Source organism: Sarcophilus harrisii, chromosome 5 (assembly GCF_902635505.1).
Source record: "Sarcophilus harrisii chromosome 5, mSarHar1.11, whole genome shotgun sequence".
NCBI classification, from domain to species: Eukaryota; Metazoa; Chordata; class Mammalia; order Dasyuromorphia; family Dasyuridae; genus Sarcophilus; species Sarcophilus harrisii.
The window spans coordinates 238,627,330-238,650,930 of record NC_045430.1 but is presented as its reverse complement, the minus strand read 5'-3'; the positions used below and the strand labels follow the sequence as shown (position 1 = coordinate 238,650,930).

The 23,601-nt window shown below is 35.3% G+C and overlaps 1 protein-coding gene across 1 annotated transcript in view; it reads right to left on the bottom strand.

Annotated features, from left to right (window-relative positions):
* ITGA8 (integrin subunit alpha 8) overlaps window positions 1-23,601 on the bottom strand; it is a 202,965-nt gene that overhangs the window by 75,440 nt on the left and 103,924 nt on the right. Inside the window, exons 15-20 of the mRNA XM_031939925.1 lie at window positions 22,333-22,440; window positions 15,765-15,820; window positions 11,762-11,916; window positions 9,749-9,886; window positions 9,200-9,267; window positions 7,405-7,552 (exon numbers count right to left, since the gene is read on the bottom strand). Of these exons, the coding sequence (XP_031795785.1) occupies window positions 7,405-7,552; window positions 9,200-9,267; window positions 9,749-9,886; window positions 11,762-11,916; window positions 15,765-15,820; window positions 22,333-22,440 (673 nt within the window). The remainder of the gene's footprint in view (window positions 1-7,404; window positions 7,553-9,199; window positions 9,268-9,748; window positions 9,887-11,761; window positions 11,917-15,764; window positions 15,821-22,332; window positions 22,441-23,601) is intronic.

Here is a 23,601-nt window from a genome sequence, read left to right as displayed (position 1 = left end):
TATTGGTAGAAGGGGATCCCTAGGGTATCTATACCCCTGCTACTAAATGTTTAAAAATTTGAACTATTGGTTAAGTGAGTTAAAAGTATATTCATATTGTAAACTGTTCAATATTCAAAATTACTCTACAAATGGTGATTGAACATATTACAGAAAAAGGGTTGAATATGAACAAAGTCAGAGGACTTGAATTTGGGTCCCAGTATTGCTGATTATAGGTATGACTTTGGACAAGCTAAGTTTCAACATCTGTGAGAGGAAAGGGCTGAATTCAATGATTAGAGATCATATGGTACTTTCCAGCTCTAAATCTTCTTCTTATTATTATTATATAGTGCATGTTTTAGATGTTTATATTTATATATTATTACTCTTACTAAGTGATATATGCCATCAGGTTTCCTCTGACTACTAAGAGCCTGACACTCCAGTGCCTGACCCATCTTTACCCTTCCCAAGCAATATCTGTGAAAGAGTTGAAAAAACACTGAATTTCTAGTCTGAGAGCTTAGTTTAAGATCTTGAAAGATCTTAATCATATTTTTCCGAACCTAAATTTTTCCATCTGTAAAATGTGGGATGGATGACTTCTTAAGTCCCTTCTAACTGTAAATTCCACAATCTCAGTACAGGGAGATAGTCTTGATTAGGGTGAGTAATAATGCCTATTATAGAAGATATTTCTGTTCAGATACAGGCTAAACCAGATGTCCCCTAATGTCTCATCCAACTCTGAGATTCTATAATTATTGGATTTCTGTTCCATTTTTTCAGGGGTCTACTTTGTGTCAAACCATGGTCCTAGTAGAATGGCGGGTATGTTCCTTCCAACAATACAGAATAGCTAAGTGAGTACTCTGGTTCATGTTAATATGTTCCCTGGTATTGGCTGCCTTGACCATATTATATTAACATATGATATTATATTTTACATAACATAATATTTATTATAATCTCACTGATATAGATGTATGTTACCACTTATCCATGTTTTCTTTCCTTTTGCAATTCTTGTACATGCTCTTCTGTAATTTTCCTAAGGAATATATTCAATTTATTTGCGATTTTCCTTCAATTTTAAAAATATCTCTTAGATACCAGTATAACTCTTAGGTTGCTTAGCAATCATCCATTTCTCTTACTGTGGAATGGGCCCAATTTGTTCCTGGTCATACTTATCCTTGATAATGAATGGTGTGCCATTTCCAAAGTCATTTCCTACTGTCACCATCTTCCTGGTCACCCAGACTTACAAAGCTGGGGGGTCATTCTCTCTCTCACTTCTCCTTAACCAATTTGTAATTTCTACCTTCCCTTCTCTGAATTTATTCCCTATATAGTACAAGCCCTCATTACCTCATGTCTGGACCATTACAATAATTTTCTGGTTAGACTTTCTTCCTCAAGTCTCTTCTGCCACTCAGCTGTCAAACTGATCCTCCTAATGTGCAATATTAGGAGTAGCGAGGTGACACAGAGGATAGAATGCCAGGCCTGGAGTCAGAAAGATTTGAGTTCAAATCTGGTCTCAAACATTTACTAGACTGAGATCCTATTTGCCTCAGTTTCCTTATCTGTAAAATGAACTAGACAAGGAAATGGCAAACCAGTCCAGTATTTCTGCTAAGAAAACCCCAACTGGGGTCATGACCAGTTGGACATGACTGAGATTATTAAACAAAAAAGTCCAAGTTTGATCATGGCTCTCTCCTTCCCCTTCCACTCAATAAAATCAGAAGCTCTCTATTTCTTCTAGTATCAAATATAAAGTCCTTGGTTTGGCTTTTAAAAACCTCTACCCCTTCCCTGCTTCCTTTTTTTTTTTCAGGATTCTTATATTTTCCTCTCCTGCACAAACTCTGTGATTTAATCACTCTGACCTCATTGTTGTTCCTTATATACAACCTTATCTCCTACTTTATGCATTTTCATGAGTGATTCCCCATGCCTAGAATTCTTTCCTCCACATTTTTCTTCCTTCAGTTCTCAACTAAAATTCTAACCTCTGCAAGAACCCTTTCTTGGTATTATTTAATGTTAGTATTTTTCCTCTAAAGTTATCTCCAATTTATTCCGTATATATTTTATATCCTGTTGATAGCATGTTGTCCCTTTCCAAAACATTGTAAGCTCCTTGAAGGCAGGGATTGTTTTTGCCTTTCTTTTTTGTCCTTTGGATTTAGCACAGTGCCTGGCATATAACAAATGCTTAATAAATATTCTTTAGTTGACTAGAATATCAGGGGAATTTATTGAATAAAGGAAACAAAGAAAAAGAAAATTTATCTACTTGCTAAGAAAATAACAAAAACATTAAAAAAGGAATTTCTATGTTGTCCTGTAAGACTTCATCAAGATTTTCCATTTTTCATACAACTCTTATCTTCCTTGGTAAACATTTTGATTCTGTCCAGCAGCCAAAAAACAAACAATACATTTTTCATGCTTCCTAGGAACAGTCCTCGGACTTTTTGGCACCTACATCAATCAAAGATATTTTTTCTCCCTATTTTTTTTAAACATTTATTTTCTTCCAATGGCTTCGAATTGTTCAACTGTGGTTTAGGAAAAACAATTCTTATTTTTATAGATAACTAAGCTTTTTCCTCCATTGTTTCAAAAACTCTTTCTCCCTTTTCCATTTGTAGCCATAATCAAGTCATTAGTTTGATAATTTTAACTCGTTGAGGACGTTGTGATAGTGTAATAAGGTAAGGCATTTTTAAAATAAGTGGCAAAAAGAAAATTTAGATGCCCGAAAATAATGGGATTCTTCCTTCTCATCAATTAATCATTCCTCATGTATGTATAAAATTTGAGCACATTTCATTCTCCAGTGTTTCACTTGATGCGGCTTAGGAGTTGAGATTGTTTCATTTATTGTCTTCCCATCTCCTGTATCTAGCAGAGCTCCTGGCACAGAGTGGGCGCCTTCATTGAATGATTTATTTCTTTATCCTGGGAATCTCCTAGTCTACTATCAACACTTGGCTCAAATGATATCACTGCAATGAAGCCTTTCCTGATTCCCACACATGATTTCTCTCATCTGGTTTCCTTGAACTCTTTATATTCAGATTTTTTAGGATACTTGGTATGGATTTTTCCTTTTTCTCATATTATCTGCTTATATTATATTCAACTGAGAATATGTCTTATTCCTTCTCGTATAATCCAAGCTTCTTGAGGACAGAGGCTGAATCATTATTATATCCCCAAATTTTTGTACATAGTAGTCATTATGTTTGTTATTGCACTCTAGATTTTAAAACCACTAATCTGCATATATCTTATCTCTTTTTGCTTTATGGTAACATTCCTAAGGGTAGAAAGTCTATCTCATTTATCTTTCATACAACTCCCTTTCTCCATGTCCTCCTCCATGCACCTATGCTAATGGCAAGCACTTAATACATTCTGGTTGAAATGAGTGAATGAATGATTTGAATTAATTAATAGTTTAATACTTCAATGATCTATAATTTTATTGATGTGAGCACTCTCTCCATATATAGATCTCAACCTTCTTACAAATTAAAATATACTTCTTGAGAGTTGTCATAGCTAACCATTCATTACTCTGCTGCCTCCTGGTAATGAGTCTCCTTGAATTTAGCTAGGGTGCCATTCAGTTACTATACAGTCTGTCCCCAAGCCCCTATTCCAAAGCTTTTCAGTCTTGTAAGACTTACTATAGCTACCACAGTTTGCCTTAGGGAACCCTCCGTGACATCCCCTCCATTATAAGATACACAAATAGCACAGGAGAGATGATATTAACCAAATCTCAAGAAATTGAGAGTCTACCACGGCACAGCACTGTGCAGATAGACAACTAAGGAAGATACAGAGGAGTATTTAAGACAGTGGTTCTCAAAGTATGGTCTAGAGAATCCTGGGGATCTCTGAAACCCTTTTAGAGAGTCTACAAATTCAAAAATAGTTTTTATTTCCAATATGGTAAATATCTATAAATATAATCCAGATAAACAAAAACTCTTTGGAGAGATCCTCAATAATTTTTAATAGGATAAAGATACTGAAAACAAAAGTTTGAGAACCACTGATAAGACCTAGCATCTGCCCTCAATGAATGAATAATTTAGCTACAGAGCCAGACATTAATATTCCACAGCATGCCATTTAACATCCTTCACTTTCTACTCTACTATTACCCCGATAACTTTATGTCTGTTAGTATTTATTTATTCCTTCCAATTTTATGTGTATTAAATTTATTATTTTTTCTTTTTGCCATCCTTTTTATAAAATAAACATGCGATAGACAGTGACAATGAAATCAGAGGACTTGGGTTTAAATTTTGCCTCTGATATTTATGTATGTGATTTTGGTCAAGTCACTTAAGTTTTCCAGAGGCTGTTTTTTCAATTCTAACAAAAGAGGGCTAGAATAGATGACCTCTGAAGTCCCTAGCAGTATCTATGAGCCTATATGATCTGCTTTTCTCATTACTTTGATAGTAGTATAAAAACTCAAAGAAGAACATAGTTACTTCACCTCTGGCAAAAGTTAGCTCTGTGGCTTTTGAAATACTATCAAAAGGAGGTGTTTTTTTTAAAATTACTCTTAATTAAGGTCTGAAATCACATAACAGTCTATATATTATCTGAGATAAATTTCTGAATGACCGAAAAATAATCTTAGCATCAGGTGAAAATGACTTTTTTCTTTTCTCATCCTTGCAATAGAGAAGCTATTGACAATCATAGTAGAACAGAAATATAAGTGCATGTAATATAAACAGTCTCTAAATCTATAGGGAGATAGCGAAGGTGGCTTTTAGGAACAAACAGAAAATGGAAAAGAAGGGGCCATGTCAAAGTGAAAAATAAAGGCTGGAGAAAGTGGCTCAAGCAGAGTTGATGGCAGAACCAAATAATTTGGACCAGATGAATTGGGAAAGTGGACATGATTTTATCTGGATCAGGTTTGCTGAATGGTTTGGAGATGAATTTGCAGCCAGAAAGTCAAAACAACAATTGCTCTCCATGAAACCATCCAAAGAACAAAGTTGTTATTATGCTAAAACAAGAGAAAATTTTGAAACATGTTTCTTTGTTTAACTGAGAGGTAGGACAACATGGAGGGAATTAATTCCCAAATATTTGTGGAATTTCAAGGCTAGTTCTTAAAATCACATCATTGGGCTTGTTTTTCTTTGTTTTGTGCATAATTTGGGGATCAATTCTAGAATCCCATGTAAATGGACAAAAGGATGCTATGAGGATATTGTTAAAAAATGAATTCACAATCTAAAAACTTGTATCCCCAGTATATGGTAGATTTTTATTAATTATTGATTGAGCCACAAATGGTAGGTACATAGATTTTTTTATTTTTGCTTTGTTATCTAGAATCACATAATTGTATGTATATAAAGACTGTCCTAAAATTACTTGCTTGGAAACAAAATTATTTTTCTCCTGTTTTTTTTTTTTTGTGTGTGTATCTTTGACAGTTGAGATTTTGTCAGTTATTGCCATTATTATATAATGAATTCAACTTTATGGAACAAACATGTATTGTACACTATGGGTAAAACTTGGAGGAGAATAGGGCTAGCAAGACTAGAGGCCAATTTGTGATTTGTTCCCTTCTTTACAGCAAATCCATAATGCTTTTGCTAATCATTTTTATTTGTTTTTTTCTCCCATAAAGTCAACTAATTAAGCATTGATTGAATTAATTTTTATTATGATAAAGAACAAAAGTTACTCATATTTGCATGTGTTAAGATTTACAAAAGCTTTCTTCACAACACAACAGGGTATTGGTAGATGATGAAACTGAGGTTCCTAATTGACTTTGTCCATGATCACATAGGTGACAAATATCAGAGGTGGAAGTGAAATCCAGATCACCCAATAAGAAGCCCAGAGCTCTTATTCTTTTGTTGTATTTCCACTACATTCTAGGCTGGGTTATTATTATATTATATTATATTATGCTATATTATATTATAAGAACATAAGCCAAAGTTTCTGTCCTCAAGTGTGTGCATGAGTTTTTATGATTCTGATGTCCTGGTTCTCTCAAAACTTTAGTAAAGCATTTTCAGGGATAATGTAGATGATTACAGAGGAGGGCATAAGACCATTTAGTACAGGAAGACTGATGTTCTCCTAATAAAGGGAATGAGAACATCTGCTTGAGCTTAATAAAGGAAGGCACTGATTAAGTGGGAAGGGAGAACTGGTCAGTATTTCTTGATCAAGAGAGTGAGAAAGCAAGCCAAGAAGCAAGAAAAATGGACATGTTCCCTTTTCAGGGCTGATACATCCCATTATCAGTTCATGGCAGATTTGGGCCCAGTTCCATGAAACAATAATAAAAACCAGAACTCCTGTGACCTATTTGAAACTCAAAGGAATTATAAATAGGCTTAAAAAAAAGGAGGGATGTAGAGCGGGGGGCAGGAGCAAAGAGGGGTTTTTCCCCTTATCCCTTCAGTCAGATGCTTATTTATTTCTTCTCTTCTTCAGTTCAACTCAATGTATTGTGACTATTCAAATTGCCCCTCCAATATGTGGGCAATGATATTACCTGCAGGACCATATTATGCAACACACAGTAGATTCTGGACCTGGTTCTAAACTAAAATAAACATCATAACAGAAAGGACTTAGTGGTTTGTTTTTTGTGGTTTTTTTTCATCCTTAAAAAGTCTAGCAAGATTAGAAATAGTAGATACACAGAGTCAGTCAAGGTAAAGCCAATCTTTTTGTCCCCCATAAAGTAAAAGAAATTAACACTGGATATGCAACTTTTGTAGATTTTATGTTTTCATTGTAAAATCAGATATATTTTAAAAAATGCATCTACCACAGGGCCTGGAAACAGAAGTGTCTTGGGCTTACAAGGACCTTAATCCTGTTTTACCGACCTGAACCCAAATTTTTGCTTTTTCCTGGTTTATTTCTCCTATAATTACTACCATGAGGTAAAATTCTCCTGTTCTATTAGTCGGGAAAAGAGCGACAGACAGGAACTCTTTAAATTAAGTTGACTACAAAAATATTCTCATGTGTATTTAGTACTTTGGAGTTTTCTAATTGGTCTACCTGGGTTCTGGTTGCCAGAACAAGCCCACATTCCAATAGAATATTTGCTTCTTGAGGTCAAGCAGTGCTTTGTTTTTATTTTTGTATCCCCAAGGCTTAGCATAATGCCTGACACATCTTATAAATGTTCCCTGAATGAAGGGACCCTTGTGACCTAGGGGCTAAAAGTTAGGGGCTAACTTTTTTAAAGATAAAGAAATTGAGACCTGGAAGGGTTACTCAGCTAATAGGGATCTGGGCTGGATGTGAACTCCAGGATCAGGGCTCTACCCTCTGCACCCATCAAGGTACTTCAATATCATCAGTGATTTTAAAGATTACCTTGTTATTGCGTTCAGTACCAATGTAATCTGCTTCTTCAGGTATCTCCACAAAGAGCTCAGCTTCGTAGGCTCCTTCTCCTCCATTCCTTGCATTTACAAGGAGCATTAGGTGATTTTCATCTCCAATAATCAGCTGTTGTTTGTCTCTACAAACAGAATTAGAAGACTAATTAGCTATGGCAGGTCCACAAAGGAGAAGCAGGTTGCCCTACCGACCGCTGCTATTCCTAGTTAATGACTTCCCTGGGATTAAAAAGAAAGGATGGCCCGTGGGAGGGTGACAAATTAAGAGTGGCAAAAGGCTGATGGGGAGGGGAGAGGCAGAGAAGTCACTATAATATCCTATAATATGTACACTCCCTGAAAATGGAAGACAGGAAAAGAGGAATCTATCTGGAAGAATCAAAGAGGAGCAGATGAAAAACAAGGTTAGATCCTGATGCTAGAAAGTGGGCTAGAATACTCAAGCAAAGGGAAATCAGTCTATGCAATGAGTCCCAGAGTCCCCAAAAACCAAGGATCCTGGCTTTCCGATCCCTTAACATGAAACCAATGGAAGAAACTCCCTTAGCTAAAAACTCAAGTTAAGGGATTTGGAAAAAATTTTTGATTCAAAAGTATTCAAAAGTACCACCTTCCTAATCTCCCAACATGGGAGAATAACCTTGCAGCCCCTTAAAGTTCACAAGGAAGCCATCAGGACATGGAGGGCAGTAGGATAATTCTCATAAAATTGTTGACAGTCACCCTGAGGATAGGTGTGAAAATCAACCTCCTTCCTTATCCCTGCGCACACACACACACACACACACAAACACACACACACACACACACACACACACATATATACACACACATCCCTAGATATTTTCTCTCCTGGTAACATAATACAATGCAATTTATAAATACCTAGATAATTAATACCCAAGCTTTTAGTAGTTGTGATGATACTGTTGACCGTTTAATTTTGTCAGAGATCCTTAAAATAAGTAATTTTTAAATCATAGAGAATTATGTGTATATATTTATATATACATGTATATATTTACATATATGTATATATATTTATATATACATGTGTGTATATATATATATATATATATAGAAAGAGAGAGAGAGAAAGAGAGAGAGAAACTGAACTTTATGATCAGTCTCCAAATATCTCTTGAGAAAATATGAGACATCTTTGAGATGTTACAAAAGCAGGATTGGGGATAGCTCACTTAAGTATATACAGGATGTGAGTATTATATGCCTTTCCCATTTGAGCCACCAAATAATGAGGTTCTTTCATTAATCAATCTATCAATAAGGATTTATTAAACATCTACTGATTCTCAAGGTCAATTTCTCTTCATTATATTTTAAATATGTATAACTTCATTAATTTAAATATATATCTATGTATGCATTCCAGCCGTTCCTATAAACTTATTTTAAAATGTGTTTTATATACATATAGGTATTATTATGTATATATTAATATCAATTAATTAATATTAGCATGAATATATGTATGTACATATATAAGTATATAAATGTTTGAAAACATATATATAATTTTTCTTTCCCTGAAGGATGAAACAATTCAACCAAAATCTCAGGGTGTGTCACTCAACATAAGTCACAAAGAGCTGACCTAAACCAGTTCAAAGTGCATTCAAGATCAAAAAATATATGTGGGGTTTTTTTCTTAGCAATTGGAAGTACATGTTTACTTTCCTTAAAGAAGCTTTAAATAAGCGCCTGTATTCCATTATGTATAATACACAAATTTATTTATTTAAACTTACGATCTGGCTGAAAGTTTCAAGTCAGGAATGCACATATTGTCATCTCCACAGTCCACCAGGATGTGAGCCTACATTTGTTGGAAACAAGCATCAATGGTCACTTGGAAAACCTGAGTCACTGCCCTTTCCCAAAACCAATTAGAAAGGCCGTAAATTAAGCACTGCACACATCCCACCTGGTTCCAAGTCCATCAGGTCTACCAGAGGATATGGCTGACATCCTATCTCCTCTCACCCTGCCCGCCATCCCAATTCAATCTACATTTTCATGTGGAACATAGCCCTGGCAACGTCAGGAAGATTACAGGCTGTATTGCTTCCATGACATCCACATTCTGAATGAATTAAATCTGGGTTTCACAAGGGGAAGGGCTTCCGAAAACACAATGATGCAGTGTTTCAAGAAACATGTCAGAAAAAAATTCCAAACTGTTTACACATTTGCATGCAGGAATTAAATACAAAGAGCTGGGATCTGTTTCAAGGTCACGTAAACAACCTCCATGGCCTGCTTGAACAGAGGTCACTTGAGAGGGTCCCTGATCCTACCTGCTCATTAACAATGCTTTCCCGGTAGAAGTTCAGTATTGGTTTGACAGCAAGGCCATCCTCAAAAGTGGATTCATCTAAACTGTAATTCAAGCTAATGTTGATTGGAGATAATTTATCTCGGAATTCAGTTTCATCCTGACGGAAATAATCACAAAATTAAAGAAGGCTCCATGAAATAGCTACAAGATGCTAATCTGTGACAGCATATGATTTTTTTTTTTAAACAAACACTGGGTGAATGAAACAATTATCACAACAACAGGCTGAGTGATTCGCTGATTTATGTGGGCTGAAAAGTCAGTCTTCCAGAGGTGAAGTCATTGGAAAATCATTGTGTTAGTCAATGAGCTTTGATGTGTGTGCTTACTATGTACTTACCACACCTACTATGTGCCAAGGAATACAAAAAAAGGGGGTGGGGAAAAAGCAAGCCCATGATTTCCAAGAGATTAGCATTTAATGGGGTGATATATACAAACAACTAAGTGCAAGCAAGACATAGAGCAGGATAATCCAAAGGGGGAAAGAAGGCATCAGAATTAAGAGGGATAGGATGAAGCTTCTGGTAGAAGGGGAGATTTTAGCTGAGAGGTAAAGGCAGGAGGGCGTGCAATTCTACAGGAGCACACAGGTATCCTTGGGAGTTATTCTTCTCAGTCACCCAGACCATCAACCTTTTACACAGACTCAGATCTGTACATGTGTGCAATGTGCATGTCAAGAAGGAGAATAATCTTTAAAAATGTAATTAAAGGGCACTTAGGTGGTGTGATAGAATCAGGATGATATGAATTCAAAATTAGCCTCAGATCCTAGCTGTGGGACCCTGAGCAAGTCACGGAACCCTGATAACCTTGCCAAAAACCAAAACGAAGAAAATATAATTAAAAGTATCATGGACTGGATTTATAAGGATGACCTAATTTATGAGTTTCTTTGAGATCAGACACTTAACTTGTCGAGTATTTAGTAATGACAGGATTAATGATAATAAACATTATAATTTACACAATCTTAGCTTTGGAGCCGAAAGGAATTATCAAGGTAATTTAGGCCAACTCTCTCCCTTTACGGATGAGGAAATTGAGGCTCCGTGATTCTGGGGATATGCCCAAGATCACACCATTAATAAATGTCAGAGCCAGGTTGGTAACGTAGGACCTCTGACTCCACATTCATCAGTCTTTCCATTGAGCTAAACTTCTATGTTTTAATTTTAGGAAATGCAAAGTTACTTGAAGGGCTAATTTGGGGAAAGCCCCATTTTATAGATGAGGAAATTTAGACTCAGAGAGAAGTGATTTGTCCAAAGTCTCAGAGTTAATAAGCAGTAGACCCATATCTCTCTACTTTGCCATGTCCCCTTTTAACTTTTAAATACTCAAAAAATGTCAAATTATTCCATTAGTACATCCTCCATCTCTCTGAAGCCATGGGAACTCCCTCCTTAGATGCAGGTCCCAACTTGTAAAGTAGGAAAGTCTTAGAGAATTGAATGAGGTTCAGGAGTCATAGTCATTCAATCAATTTAGTGCTAGAGGTGGGGGTCTTCCCAGGTCTTCCTGGTTATAGGTTCAGTGATCTACTCAATAAGTCATACCACCTCTCATTTTAGCATTAGAGCCTTAAAAAAATCACTCTCTCCCACCTCTGTTCCTGAACTACCAAGATGAGATAAACTATATATACCCTTTAAAAAGATTTGCTAGGGGCAGGTACAACTGTGACTCCACGAGGGGCTGAATCTTAGGATTAAGATTCTCACAACAAAGGGTAGCCTTCAAGTTGAGGAGACCCATGGGGAAACCCCTCTTCTGATTCAAACTGACTTTGGGATTCTGAGCAAGGGACTTAACTTCTCAGGGGTTCATGCCCCAAGTCACTTCTGGGGATGTAACTTATACATCTTTATTGATGGAAGGAGTCTCCTAATTACAAGTATGAATAAAAAATAAATTCTACAGGCAGTTGAAGACAGGAAAAAATGATTTTGTGGGAAAAAAGGCTTACTCGGAGGTAAATAATGAAGTCATGGCACTGGAGGGATTGATGCTGGTTTATCAGTAGAGAGAAGACAAGCTGTGGCTGATGGTTATCCCTGAAGAGGGTCCTCTTAATGGCTCCCTTCTGTTTCAATGAATCTAACTGCACCTCAGCTATTAGAGCTACAAGACAAAAGTAAATTAAACATTTAATATGGAACCTTTAATGAACAACATGTTTTCTTCTCCCTCCCCCCATATCTGTCTCTGTCTGTCTGTCTCTCTCTTTCTCACACACACTTGCTTCAAGTTGGTTCTTTGGGGGTAAGTATTTTGGAATGGGAATCAAAAAAATCAGGAAACAAAAGTTGATGGAATTTATAAAGCATTTCTTGGATTTAATAAAAACACATGTAATGCCTGCTGATTTTGATGATAGAGAATCATAAAAACTCAGACTCAGAAAGGAGATCATAGATATCTCACCTCACTTGAAGTTCAACAAGAATTCCTCCTGCCACTACCTGTGAAGTAGCTTTTACTTAAAAACTTCTAGTGAGGGGGAACCCCAAAGCTTTTGAGGAAGTCTATTCTCCTTTGGGTGGGTCTGCTTTCCTTGATATCAGGGTAAATTTGCCTCTCTGTGCCTTCTACTCACTGTTCTTAATTGTGTCTGTGGGGACTTAACCCTTCCAAGTGACAGCACTTCAAATACTTGATAATAGTTTTTGTGCACACAATTCATTTTGTCTTCTGAACACTAAACTGCCCTCATTCCTTCTACTGATGCTCAGATAACATGAACCCAGAACCCTTTCTCATCCTGCTATGTAGGCTTCTTCTGAATTTCCCAGCTTTTCATCATCCTTCACAAATTATGGCACCCCACATTGAACTCAATCATTTCGATATAATCTCACAAAAATAGAGACAGTAATATTCTAATTTTCCTTGAATTGGATACTCTCCCTTAATGTAGTCCAAGATCAAATTAGTTGTTTTGATATCATATTAGACTATTGTTTTCATCAAAGCTTCCCACTTACTAAATCCCTCCTCCCCATCCCTCCATCTATATCCATCTATCTATGTATCTATCTATATTCCATTAAATAGCTAGTCAAGTCTTCCTCAACTTGTACTTAAAAAGCTAGTTTTTTGAGCCTATGTAAGAATTTGTTTTTGATATTTGCTGGATTAAGTCCAATAATATAGTTTGTCAGTTTTTTGAATCTTCATTCTGTTATTTGGGGTTCTGACATTCCCTCCTAGTTTTGCATCATTTTCAGAGTTCATATGTATGTCTATATTTTTAATATCCATGTAAATTTTAATTACATTTACAATTAATTATAATTAATGTAATTTTTAATTACAAATTTTTTTTTGGAAAATTTAGAAACACATTCAGTTACAACATACTCAATTAGATATTTCCTAGCAAAACTATTCAACTAGTTTCAGATCTACCTAATTGTTGAGCTGACCAGCCTGTATCTCTGTCTTTTACACAAATATAACTTAAGAAACTTTACCAAAAGTATTTTTCTCTATTGGAACATTAATACACTCTTGGTGAAATTGTGAACTGATTTAAACATTCTGGAGAGCAATTTGGAACTATGCCTAAAGGATAATAAAACTGTGAATATCTTTTGACTCAGCAATACCCTTACTTTGTATTCCAAAGAATTTTTATTAAGGAAGAGGACCTATATGTACTAAAATATTTACAATGGTTCTTTTTGTGGGGGCAAAGAATTGGAACTGAGGAGATAGTCATCATTTGAGAAATGGATGAACAAGTGAACAAGTTGTGCTATATGATTGTTATGGAATAGTATTATACCATAAGAAATGATGAACATCATGCTATCAGAAAAACTGGAAAGACTTACTTGAACTGATGCAAAGTGAAATGAGCAGAACCAAAAGAATATTGTATATAGAGTAATAGCAATATTGTACAATGATCAACTGTGAATGAATTAACTATTCTCAGCAATATAAAATCTCAAGTACCTTTGATGAAAACTGCTAATCATTTCCAGAAAAAGAACTCATAGCATCGGAAAACAAATTGAATCATATAGTCTTTTAAACTTTATTTTTCTTTTTTTGGGGAAGGAGTCTGTTTTTTCACATCATAACTAATATGAAATGTTTCACGTGACTGCACAAGTACAACCTTTATAAGAATTTGGAACTCAAAACTGTAAAAAAACAAACCCCAAACCCAGAAAACCAAACACACAAACAGATTAAAAATTGTTTTTACATGAAATAGGGAAAAAAGAAAATATCTAAAACAGCTAAAAATTTAAAAAGTATTTTACTCTAAAATCAAAGTAAGGTATATCTGTAATATTCCACGGATCTAGCACCCAGATTTTCATATATGTGTGTATGTGTGTATAAAATTTAAATATACTGAGAACTTGTCATAATTCTCTCTATTCATTCTAAATAATAGTCAGAAACCTCAATTGGAGTAAAAAAAAATCAATTTCTGGACTAGTTTTTTCTTTTTTCTTTTTCTTTTTTTTTATACATGACCAAACCGTTATTTTGCTGTACAAAAAGAATCAGACTCTGAAATATTGTACAATTAGCTTGTGAAGAAAATAAAAAATGCAGGTGGGCAAAAATATAGAGATTGGGAATTCAATGTAATGGTTCTTTGTCATCTCCCAGAGTTCTTTCTCTGGGCGTAGCTGGTTCAGTTCATTATTGCTCCATTGGAAATGATTTGGTTGATCTCATTGCTGAGGATGGCCAGGTCCATCAGAACTGGTCATCATATAGTATTGTTGTTGAAGTATATAATGATCTCCTGGTTCTGCTCATTTCACTCAGCATCAGTTTGTGTAAGTCTCTCCAGGCCTTTCTGAAATCCTCCTGTTGGTCATTTCTTACAGAACAATAATATTCCATAATATTCATATACCACAATTTATTCAGCCATTCTCCAACTGATAGACATCCATTCAGTTTCCAGTTTCTGGCCACTACAAAGAGGGCTGCCACAAACATTCGTGCACATACAGGTCCCTTTCCCTTTTTTATGATCTCTTTGGGATATAAGCCCAGTAGTAACACTGCTGGATCAAAGGGTATGCACAGTTTGATAACTTTTTGAGCATAGTTCCAAACTACTCTCCAAAATGGTTGGATTCATTCACAACTCCACCAACAATGCATCAATGTCCCAGTTTTCCCGCATCCCCTCCAACAATCATCATTATCTTTTCCTGTCATCTTAGCCAATCTGACAGGTGTGTAGTGGTATCTTAGAGTTATCTTAATTTGCATTTCTCTGATTAATAATGACTTGGAGCATCTTTTCATATGCCTAGAAATAGTTTCAATTTCTTCATCTGAGAATTGTCTGTTCATATCCTTTGACCATTTTTCAATTGGAGAATGGCTTGATTTTTTATAAATTAGAGTTAATTCTCTATATATTTTAGAAATGAGGCCTTTATCAGAACCTTTGACTGTAAAAATATTTTCCCAGTTTATTGCTTCCCTTCTAATCTTGTCTGCATTAGTTTTGTTTGTACAAAAACTATTCAGTTTAGTATAGTCGAAATTTTCTATTTTGTGATCAGTAATGATCTCTAGTTCTTCTTTGGTCATAAATTCCTTCCCCTTCCACAGGTCTGAGAGGTAAACTATCCTGTGTTCCTCTAATTTATGAATAATTTCATTCTTTATGCCTAGGTCATGAACCCATTTTGACCTTATCTTGGTGTACGGCGTTAAGTATGGATCAATGCCTAGTTTCTGCCATATTAGTTTCCAATTTTCCCAGCAATTTTTGGCAAACAGTAAGTTCTTATCCCAAAAGCTGGGGTCTTTGGGTTTGTTAAAGACTAGGTTGCTACAGTTGTTTACTGGTTTTGGACTAGTTTTTTCAGGGTAATGGATGAAGGAATATGATTAGATAGCTTCAGGAGCAAGTTCAACTTGAATTATTAATCTATCATCTATTTATATGTATACATATAGGAATATGAAAAGATACTTACCTACTGTATTTGAAATGCTCTGACCTTCTACAGATGCACACACTCTCAGTGTAAAGCTATTAAAAAACAAGATTGTTAGAATACAAAAATACCAAATTCTGAAATATAGATTCCTCCTCCTCCTCCTCAAAAAAAAAAAAAAAAAAAAAAAGGAAGGAGATGTCTTAATGTGTTTTTTTACTGACTTTTGAAAGCAACAAAAAAAAATCCCAACATATAGCTCTAGTACTAGTTTGTCCCAGTATTAGTATCATTAGGAAGGAGTCAAGAGATCTGGATTCTAGTCTACAGATTGTACTCACTAATCATATGACTTTGGTCAAATCCCCCTTTCTAAGTTTAATTTTCTCAACTGAAAAAAATAAGGATCATAATAGTTTATTATAAAAATAAAGATAGTAATAGTTTATTAGCATGAGTTACTTTTTTGAGTTTTATTTTCTCATCTGAAAAAATAAGAATAGTAACACTTGCACTATTTCCATCAAAGACTTGTGATTTACAATACCTTTTATAAATTTATAATAATTTTACAATTATCATAATACTTTTAATTTTTTTGACTTATTATTACATTATATATTATTTTATAAGGCATATATATATAGGCTTTTTAAGTGTACAAATGGACATATAGAGATGAGTGATTAATGTGGAAATGTTTTATATGACTTCATGTATATAACAAGTATCATATTCCTGACTTTCTCAATAAGTGGGAGAGTTAGACAGAGGGAAGAAAAAAAATTTGGCACTGAAAACAAAAATAATTCTAAATAAATAAAAGGGCAAGGTCCATAATACACACACTCACACACACACAATAAAGGTGAGCTATTGTTATTCATTGTTTTGAGGAGACCTAACATTCCAGGAATGAGGGGTAATCAGAAAACCTCTGGTTTATATCTGTGCCCTGAAAAATACTGGTAACAGGACCCAAGACAAGCCATTTAACTTCAAAGTCTCTCTGAGCAAATCCCTAATGTTGTAAATTGCAGAATTTTTGCTGATTTGAGCTACTAGGGTTGTGGGCAGGCTTGAATAAGATAAAATGGAAAGAGCTTTGCAGGCCTTAAAATACCATATTAAACTAGATAATGGCAATAATAATAATAATGAAATACCAGTATTAATTCAAGTACTCACCAAATGCAAAACCAGCAAATTATATCTAACCATATTACTTTTGTGTCAAGTATAATGAAAATGTGTCACATCTGGGATTCATATATCTTCTGTGACCTCAGCCAATGCCTTCCTTCAGGGTAAATAATTTGCCACATACCATTAAGAAAAAAAATTTTTTTTTGCCTGAGGCTCATTGCTATTACAAGTGTTTATTCCACTTCCCAAGAGAAATCACAAACTGGGACTCCACTTCTGTTTCAATTAGAATTACTCAAGTGAGATGAATAATTGATTGTAGCCTGAAATTTCAGATACAGGCTAGGCCCTAAGTGGAAAATTTCTTTTTGCTATTTATCTTTTTTGAATTGCTCAGCTACTTGTTAGAAAACATTCCACTCAAAGGTAAATCTACTCCGGACATTGCTAAATGCCTTAACAATAGAGAATTCTACTTAGTAGTAAAAATCTTGTCATGGCTGAAATATTGTGATAATTCTTTCTTATGTTTTTTTTTTTTTTTGGTGAATACCAAGCACTTGAAAATATTACAGGAAAGTGATGAGTTTGAAATCTCTTCCTGTGAGAATTTATATCATTTGTATCATCAATCACAGTTTTTTGCAAAAACTCAATTTAATTACTCATGGAAGATATAGTACAACACCCTAGATTTGGAGCTGGAGGACCTTGTATCCAGATGTCACTTCTGCCTCTTATTATGTGTGGGGCTTTGACAAGTCACCTAAATTTTAGATCAAAAGATCTACCAGCTTCAGTCTCTCTGGAGGCTGAGATTGCAAGCATGTACACCATTTTTGGCTCTATTACCTTGATTCAAAAGCATTTTAATTTGCTTCATCCAGATTTGACTTGACTACAGCTGATTACTAACCATAGGACTGTCACCTAAACAAGTTTCATTGGGTGATAACTTTAGGAAGGATATTTGCCCATTTACAGAAAATAACATCGGGCTTGCTTCTATGACCCAGAAAACAGACTTGAAAGTCTCTCAGTTTAAAAAGAAATTGGAATGACTGGAACCTTTATGAATTAAGTTTCTCAAAGATAAATATATTGGGTTTAATTTTATGGTGCTCCAGGGTGACTTAAAAACATATCATAAAATTTTCTCTCCTTTCAACCAAACCGCTGATTGCAGGAGATACTTGGTGGGGCCACCAGAATAAGATATGGGTTATTTCTACATGGGACCTCTGTGCTTAAGTGGAGCTAAAAGTTCCAACTGGAAGTGAAACCTCTGGTTCAAAGTAGGCAGACTGTCTGATCAGTAATTTTGATTCAATCCAGTCTCTTTGTGAAGACCCTGCCAAAGCCTCTCCTTCCATGGAGACCTTTAAGAATAGGAGACAGAAAACCATATGTTCGTGATGGTTTCCATGTGATCTTGCCTGGAGGTAGGGCAATGCATTATATGACCTTCTAACTCTGTCATTATTAAAGACCTCCTAACCTAGTGACATTTGGGGGGAAAAAAGGAATTCTTCAGTATATCTGCAAGAATTAGTGATATGTAATAAAGAAGTAGTTAATTTAAAATGAAATAGAATGTAAAAAAACAATTAAGACTAGTATTCTTTCTAGTGTAACAATAACGCAGGCTTGGAATCACAAGAGTGTGGGGTATCATGTCTGGTTCTGCTACTTACTAGCTATGTGATCTCAAACAAATCATTCAATTATTTTGAATCTTGGTGTCTTTGTCTGTAAAATGGGTATAATGCCATATGACCACTCTTAGAGGGATGTAGTGAGGAAATCACTTTATAAATTAAATGTTATAGAAGTGTGAATTATAATTTGAAATACTTAATATTGTTTTTACATAAGAAATGTCAAAGAAATAGAACTGAAAATGGCCTTTGAAGTGGTCATGTAATCCAGCCCCCTTTCCAATGAGTAAACAATTCATCCAAAGGGATTGCCCAAGGTTGTACAGTTAGCATGTGGTGGAGATCCTTGCTACTAAATCCAACACTTTTTCTACTGCATCACAGATTTTGTAACTGACTGTCCACCTTTTTCACCAGATGACATGACCTTGCTCCAACGGATTAAGAAATATTCTATGAATATTGGATGTTTATCCACAATCCTATATTTCTCTGTGAAAATGACTACTTTAACTTCCACTAATTTCAAAATGTCAGTTAGCAGTCATTTCGTACAAGTCACACAGCTAGCTGAGGGACACAGAAATCTCTACCAGTGGGTCTGAGGAATTATTTGCCTGTTGTTGTCATTCAGTGGTTTTTCAGTTGTGTCCAACTCTGGGTGACCCCCCATTGGGGGTACACTGAAGTGGTTTGCCTTTTCTTTCTCCTGCTCATTTTACAAATGAGGAAATTGAGGCAAACACAATTGACTTTCTGAGGATCACAAAGGAGTGTCTGAGGTCATGTGAGTGTCAGAGGCTGGATTTGAACACAGAAAGAGGAATATTCCTTAATCTAGGGTCAGTATTCTTCCCATCATGCCATTTAGGGTCATTTTCAGTCAAACTCTTTGTGACCCTATTTATGGTTTTCTATTTAGCTCTGTATGTCTATTAGAATTTACCTAATTGTTTTCAGAAGTACAATACATCATCATGTAAAATATAGAGACATATTACAGAAAAGAAAATTAATAGCTATTCTTCAATTATAAAGGGAAACTGAGTTCAAAATGTAGAACTAAACACAAAATCTTCTGGGAAATCAGTCTACACTAGATTGCATAAAATGGTACTTTCCCTTCTTGTAAGACACAGGGTTAATATTTAAAAAAAAACAACCCTTGTAGAATTGAAAGAAAATGTCTTTCACAGTATCATATTCATGCATTAAAACTGTTGAAAAAATAACTGTGACATAATATATTTATTCTTGTAATAAATGATATTTTCAATGAATAACATTATTTATCACAACAGTAGACTGACTCATGTAGGAACTTTTCTTGTTAAAAAGTAATATTCTTTCCTCAAAGCAAAACAGTGCTTGTAATCTGTTAAACCCATTTAAACCTAATATAAATATATAAAAAAATGAGAACTCCTTTTAAAAGAATCCTTTTCCAGGGCATTACCATTTTCTTTCCAAATGTGCTGTCTACATCGAGTTAAATGTCACTTCATTCAGTTTTCATGAGTGATATGTGGAGCTGGCTACCTGTGGAGTGACCTTTAAAGGGTTAAGATTCCTGTTTGTATAATCCTCACAGTCCATTTCATATTCATTTCACCATGAACAAGGAAAGGATCAATGTTCCCATTTTTCATTCATTTCCCCAGTTTCCCAGGTCATCTTTTACTTATAATACTTTGTGGTTTACAACCCCTCTTATTTTCTTATGGGCTCAGGGCTGTTCCCAAACATTGCCAAATGCCGGTATGGGAGAACAAGACCAGCTTCTCCTTGGGGGAGGCTGGAGAGTAATGTTTTACTGAGGATGTTTGAGAGGATGTTTTGGGAAGAATTGTTCAGGGTCCTCCTTCCTGCTTGCTCTCCACCCTTAAAGGCTTTGCCTCCAGCACAGACTCCCGTCCAAAGACCATCAATAATACTCAAACACTCAAAAGCCAGAAATAACTGCTCTAGCTCAGGCTGAATGCAGCCTGCAGCCTGCCCCTTTCAGAGCATCACACACTATTGCAGATGGCCACTTTGCCTGGAAAGGAATGGCAAAACTTGAATACTCACTTTTTGTTGGCTTTCCTATGTATCTTAATAGTATTAAAACTACCACTAATAATAAGTTAGCATTTAAATGATGTTTTATATATTATCATATATATATATATATATATATATATATATATATACATACATACATACATACACGAATATAACTGTAAAGTAGGTGCTATTATTATCCCCATTTTAGGGAGGATTTGAATTCAAGTTTTCCTAATTCCGGGTCCAGTACACTATTTAGTGTTTCTTTGGGATTTGTGAAAGATTTTTTTCGTATGTTATTTCACTTGCTCCTCACTTCAATGAGTTATTTTCAATTAGTATTTGATTTGCATATCCATTTTTATACTTATATACTTGGAGTTATGTAAAAATTTCTCAGGCAAAAAAGGGTTGTGAGTGGAAAAAGTTTAAGAAGCCCTGCCAACCTGACCATTATATCAGGGATTCTTAGCCTTGACCTATGGAAAGATTTCAAAGGTCCCATGAATTGGATAAGGGAAAAAAATTCACCTTTATTTTTCACTATCGTTTAAATGAAATATAGCATTTCTTCTGTTAATTACTTAAGACTTTTCATCTGAAAAGAGAACTACGGACTTCCCCTGCCTGCCTATGGAATACATGACACCTGGTGTCATTTGGTGACATTTGTCAGTCAGTTAGCATTTATTAATCACCTACTGTGTGATTAATATTAGTTAAGTAATAGTCCTTGTGCTAAGCAGATTTCTCTGAATGCCATTGAACACAAACATGGGGGAAAAAGTAATGACTCACATTCATAAAATGCACTAAAGTTTTCAAAGCACTTACATAGACATTTCATCTGACCCTTCATCACAACATCATGAGGTAGGTGGTTTTATTATCCCATTTTCCTGTTGAGGAAACTGAACCTCATAAAAGTAACATGATTTGCTCAGGATCATACAGCCAGTAAATATTTGAGTTAGATTTCCTGACTCCAACTCCTCCATTAGAAATAATGATATATTTCCCCACCCTTGATTCATTTTCATCCAATTATGACTTCCAAAGAAGGTAAGGAAAATATTTTATAAGCCACAAAGGATAGTCTCCTGCAATATGGGCATAGGGGACATCATTCTACCACCTTAACAATCAGTGTGATTTTTAAGAGCTCAGTTCATCAATCCAAGTCTCTTTCCAAACTTTAATAAGAAATCAGACTAGTTAGACTGAAAAATGCTTGTGACATGCTGCCTACAAAATGCAGAGTATTACTAAGCAAAAACATAATACAACCTAGATAATGGCAATCTGTGTTTTTCTAAGTATGTGTGTCCCCACATATTAATTTAGAAAACCACAGATTCACATTATCAAGGTGGTAATGGTTACGAAAATGTACTATAAGGAAAAAAATTCTCTCATGTATCATCCTTACTCTCTGGCTGTACCTACATGGGAGGTTATTAACTGATGATAGTTTCCAAAACAAGAATGCAATAATTTACCCAACCTTAACAAGAAGAGAAAAAAATACTTTCTGTGACTATAAAGTATTCTGAATTCTTCAGTAAAGCAACCTAGAAAGCTGTTAAGATAATCTAATTCTGCTGGGGAAAAGAATCAGTCATAGTCACTGTATCCAGAGCAAGTTTTCACTGGGAAGGTTCCTCAACTTTTATTGGTTTTTAGTTCTTCAGAGACCTCTAACAAGCCAACATGCAAAGGGAGATAGCAGCTACAAAAATGTCTGTATGCAAACTCACCAAGGCACTAATGCTGTAAGGCCGGGGATCTGGCAGGTTTTATTTTCCAGGTTTATAATCACTGGATACAGCAGAAGCTGGGCATCCACTGTCACAACTGGTCTTGCTCTGTGGGTGAACATGGGGGAAAAGAGAAATAGATGCTGAACAAACTGAAGGAGTGACAAGTTGACAATCATATTCTTGAAAACCAATGCTTTGTTTCCAAAAAAATGATCCCATATCCGATGCTCTAGCCACTATGCTATTTCCTGATCATTTGTGGTGCCCCTATGCCATTTCTCCTAGCATCCCTGTTAAATCCTGATTAAATTCACGATACGGTATTATAGTCATTAATCATCTTATTGCATATTTAGCAACATATGTGCAAATTCAAGATTTGATTCCAGAGATAGATGCAAGACATTAGTCAGTGTGATGGAACCCTGAGCTAGGAATATTTAGCACTTTGGAGTGACTTTTTTTTAATGGGACCAGACTTGTGATTTTATTGGTATAAGCTGACTTTTTGTCAGCTTTGGTTTCATTGGTATAAACTGAGCTTTGTGAGGACACTTTCTCTACCAATACATATCCCAGAACCTCTTTTACAAGCTATAATCTTAAAGAATTGAATTGCTTGGGGTGGGAGAGATGGAGAGGTCCAGTGTCTTGTGTAGGGTTATACCGCCAGATGTAGGATTTAAATTTACTTGACTCCAAAGCCAACTTCCTATCCACTATGTTGCCTCTCTTAAATGTTTACTAGAAGAGTTATAGTTATGTAGTTTCTGATTCTGATTGTAATGGTGCTTTATTTTTAGTTTCTGTTTTACTTCAATTTGTAGTTTTCCATTCAAATTATGTGGATACAATCTTGGTCTCTGTGTACCCTGGTAGTCTTTCTTTGAGCTTCAGTTTCCTCATCTGTGAAATGAAAAGGTTGAATTAGATGACCCCAAAGATTTAGCTCAAAATCATATTCCTAGGATCCTTTAAAGAACTGGCTCAGCAGAAGACAAAATCTATTCTCTGGGCAGAGAGTAGATGAGATGTAGTGAGTAAGACTACAAGATTTGTTGTTATTGTTCAGTTGTGACCCCATTTGGTGTTTTCTTGGCAAAGATACTAAAGTACTTTGCCATTTCCTTCTCCAGTTCATTTTACAGATGAGGAAACTGAGGCAAGCAGGTCTAAGTGATTTACCTAGGATCACACAGCTAATATGTGTCTGAGGATAGATTTGAACTCGGGGAATTGAGTCTTCCTGATTCTAAACTACGCACT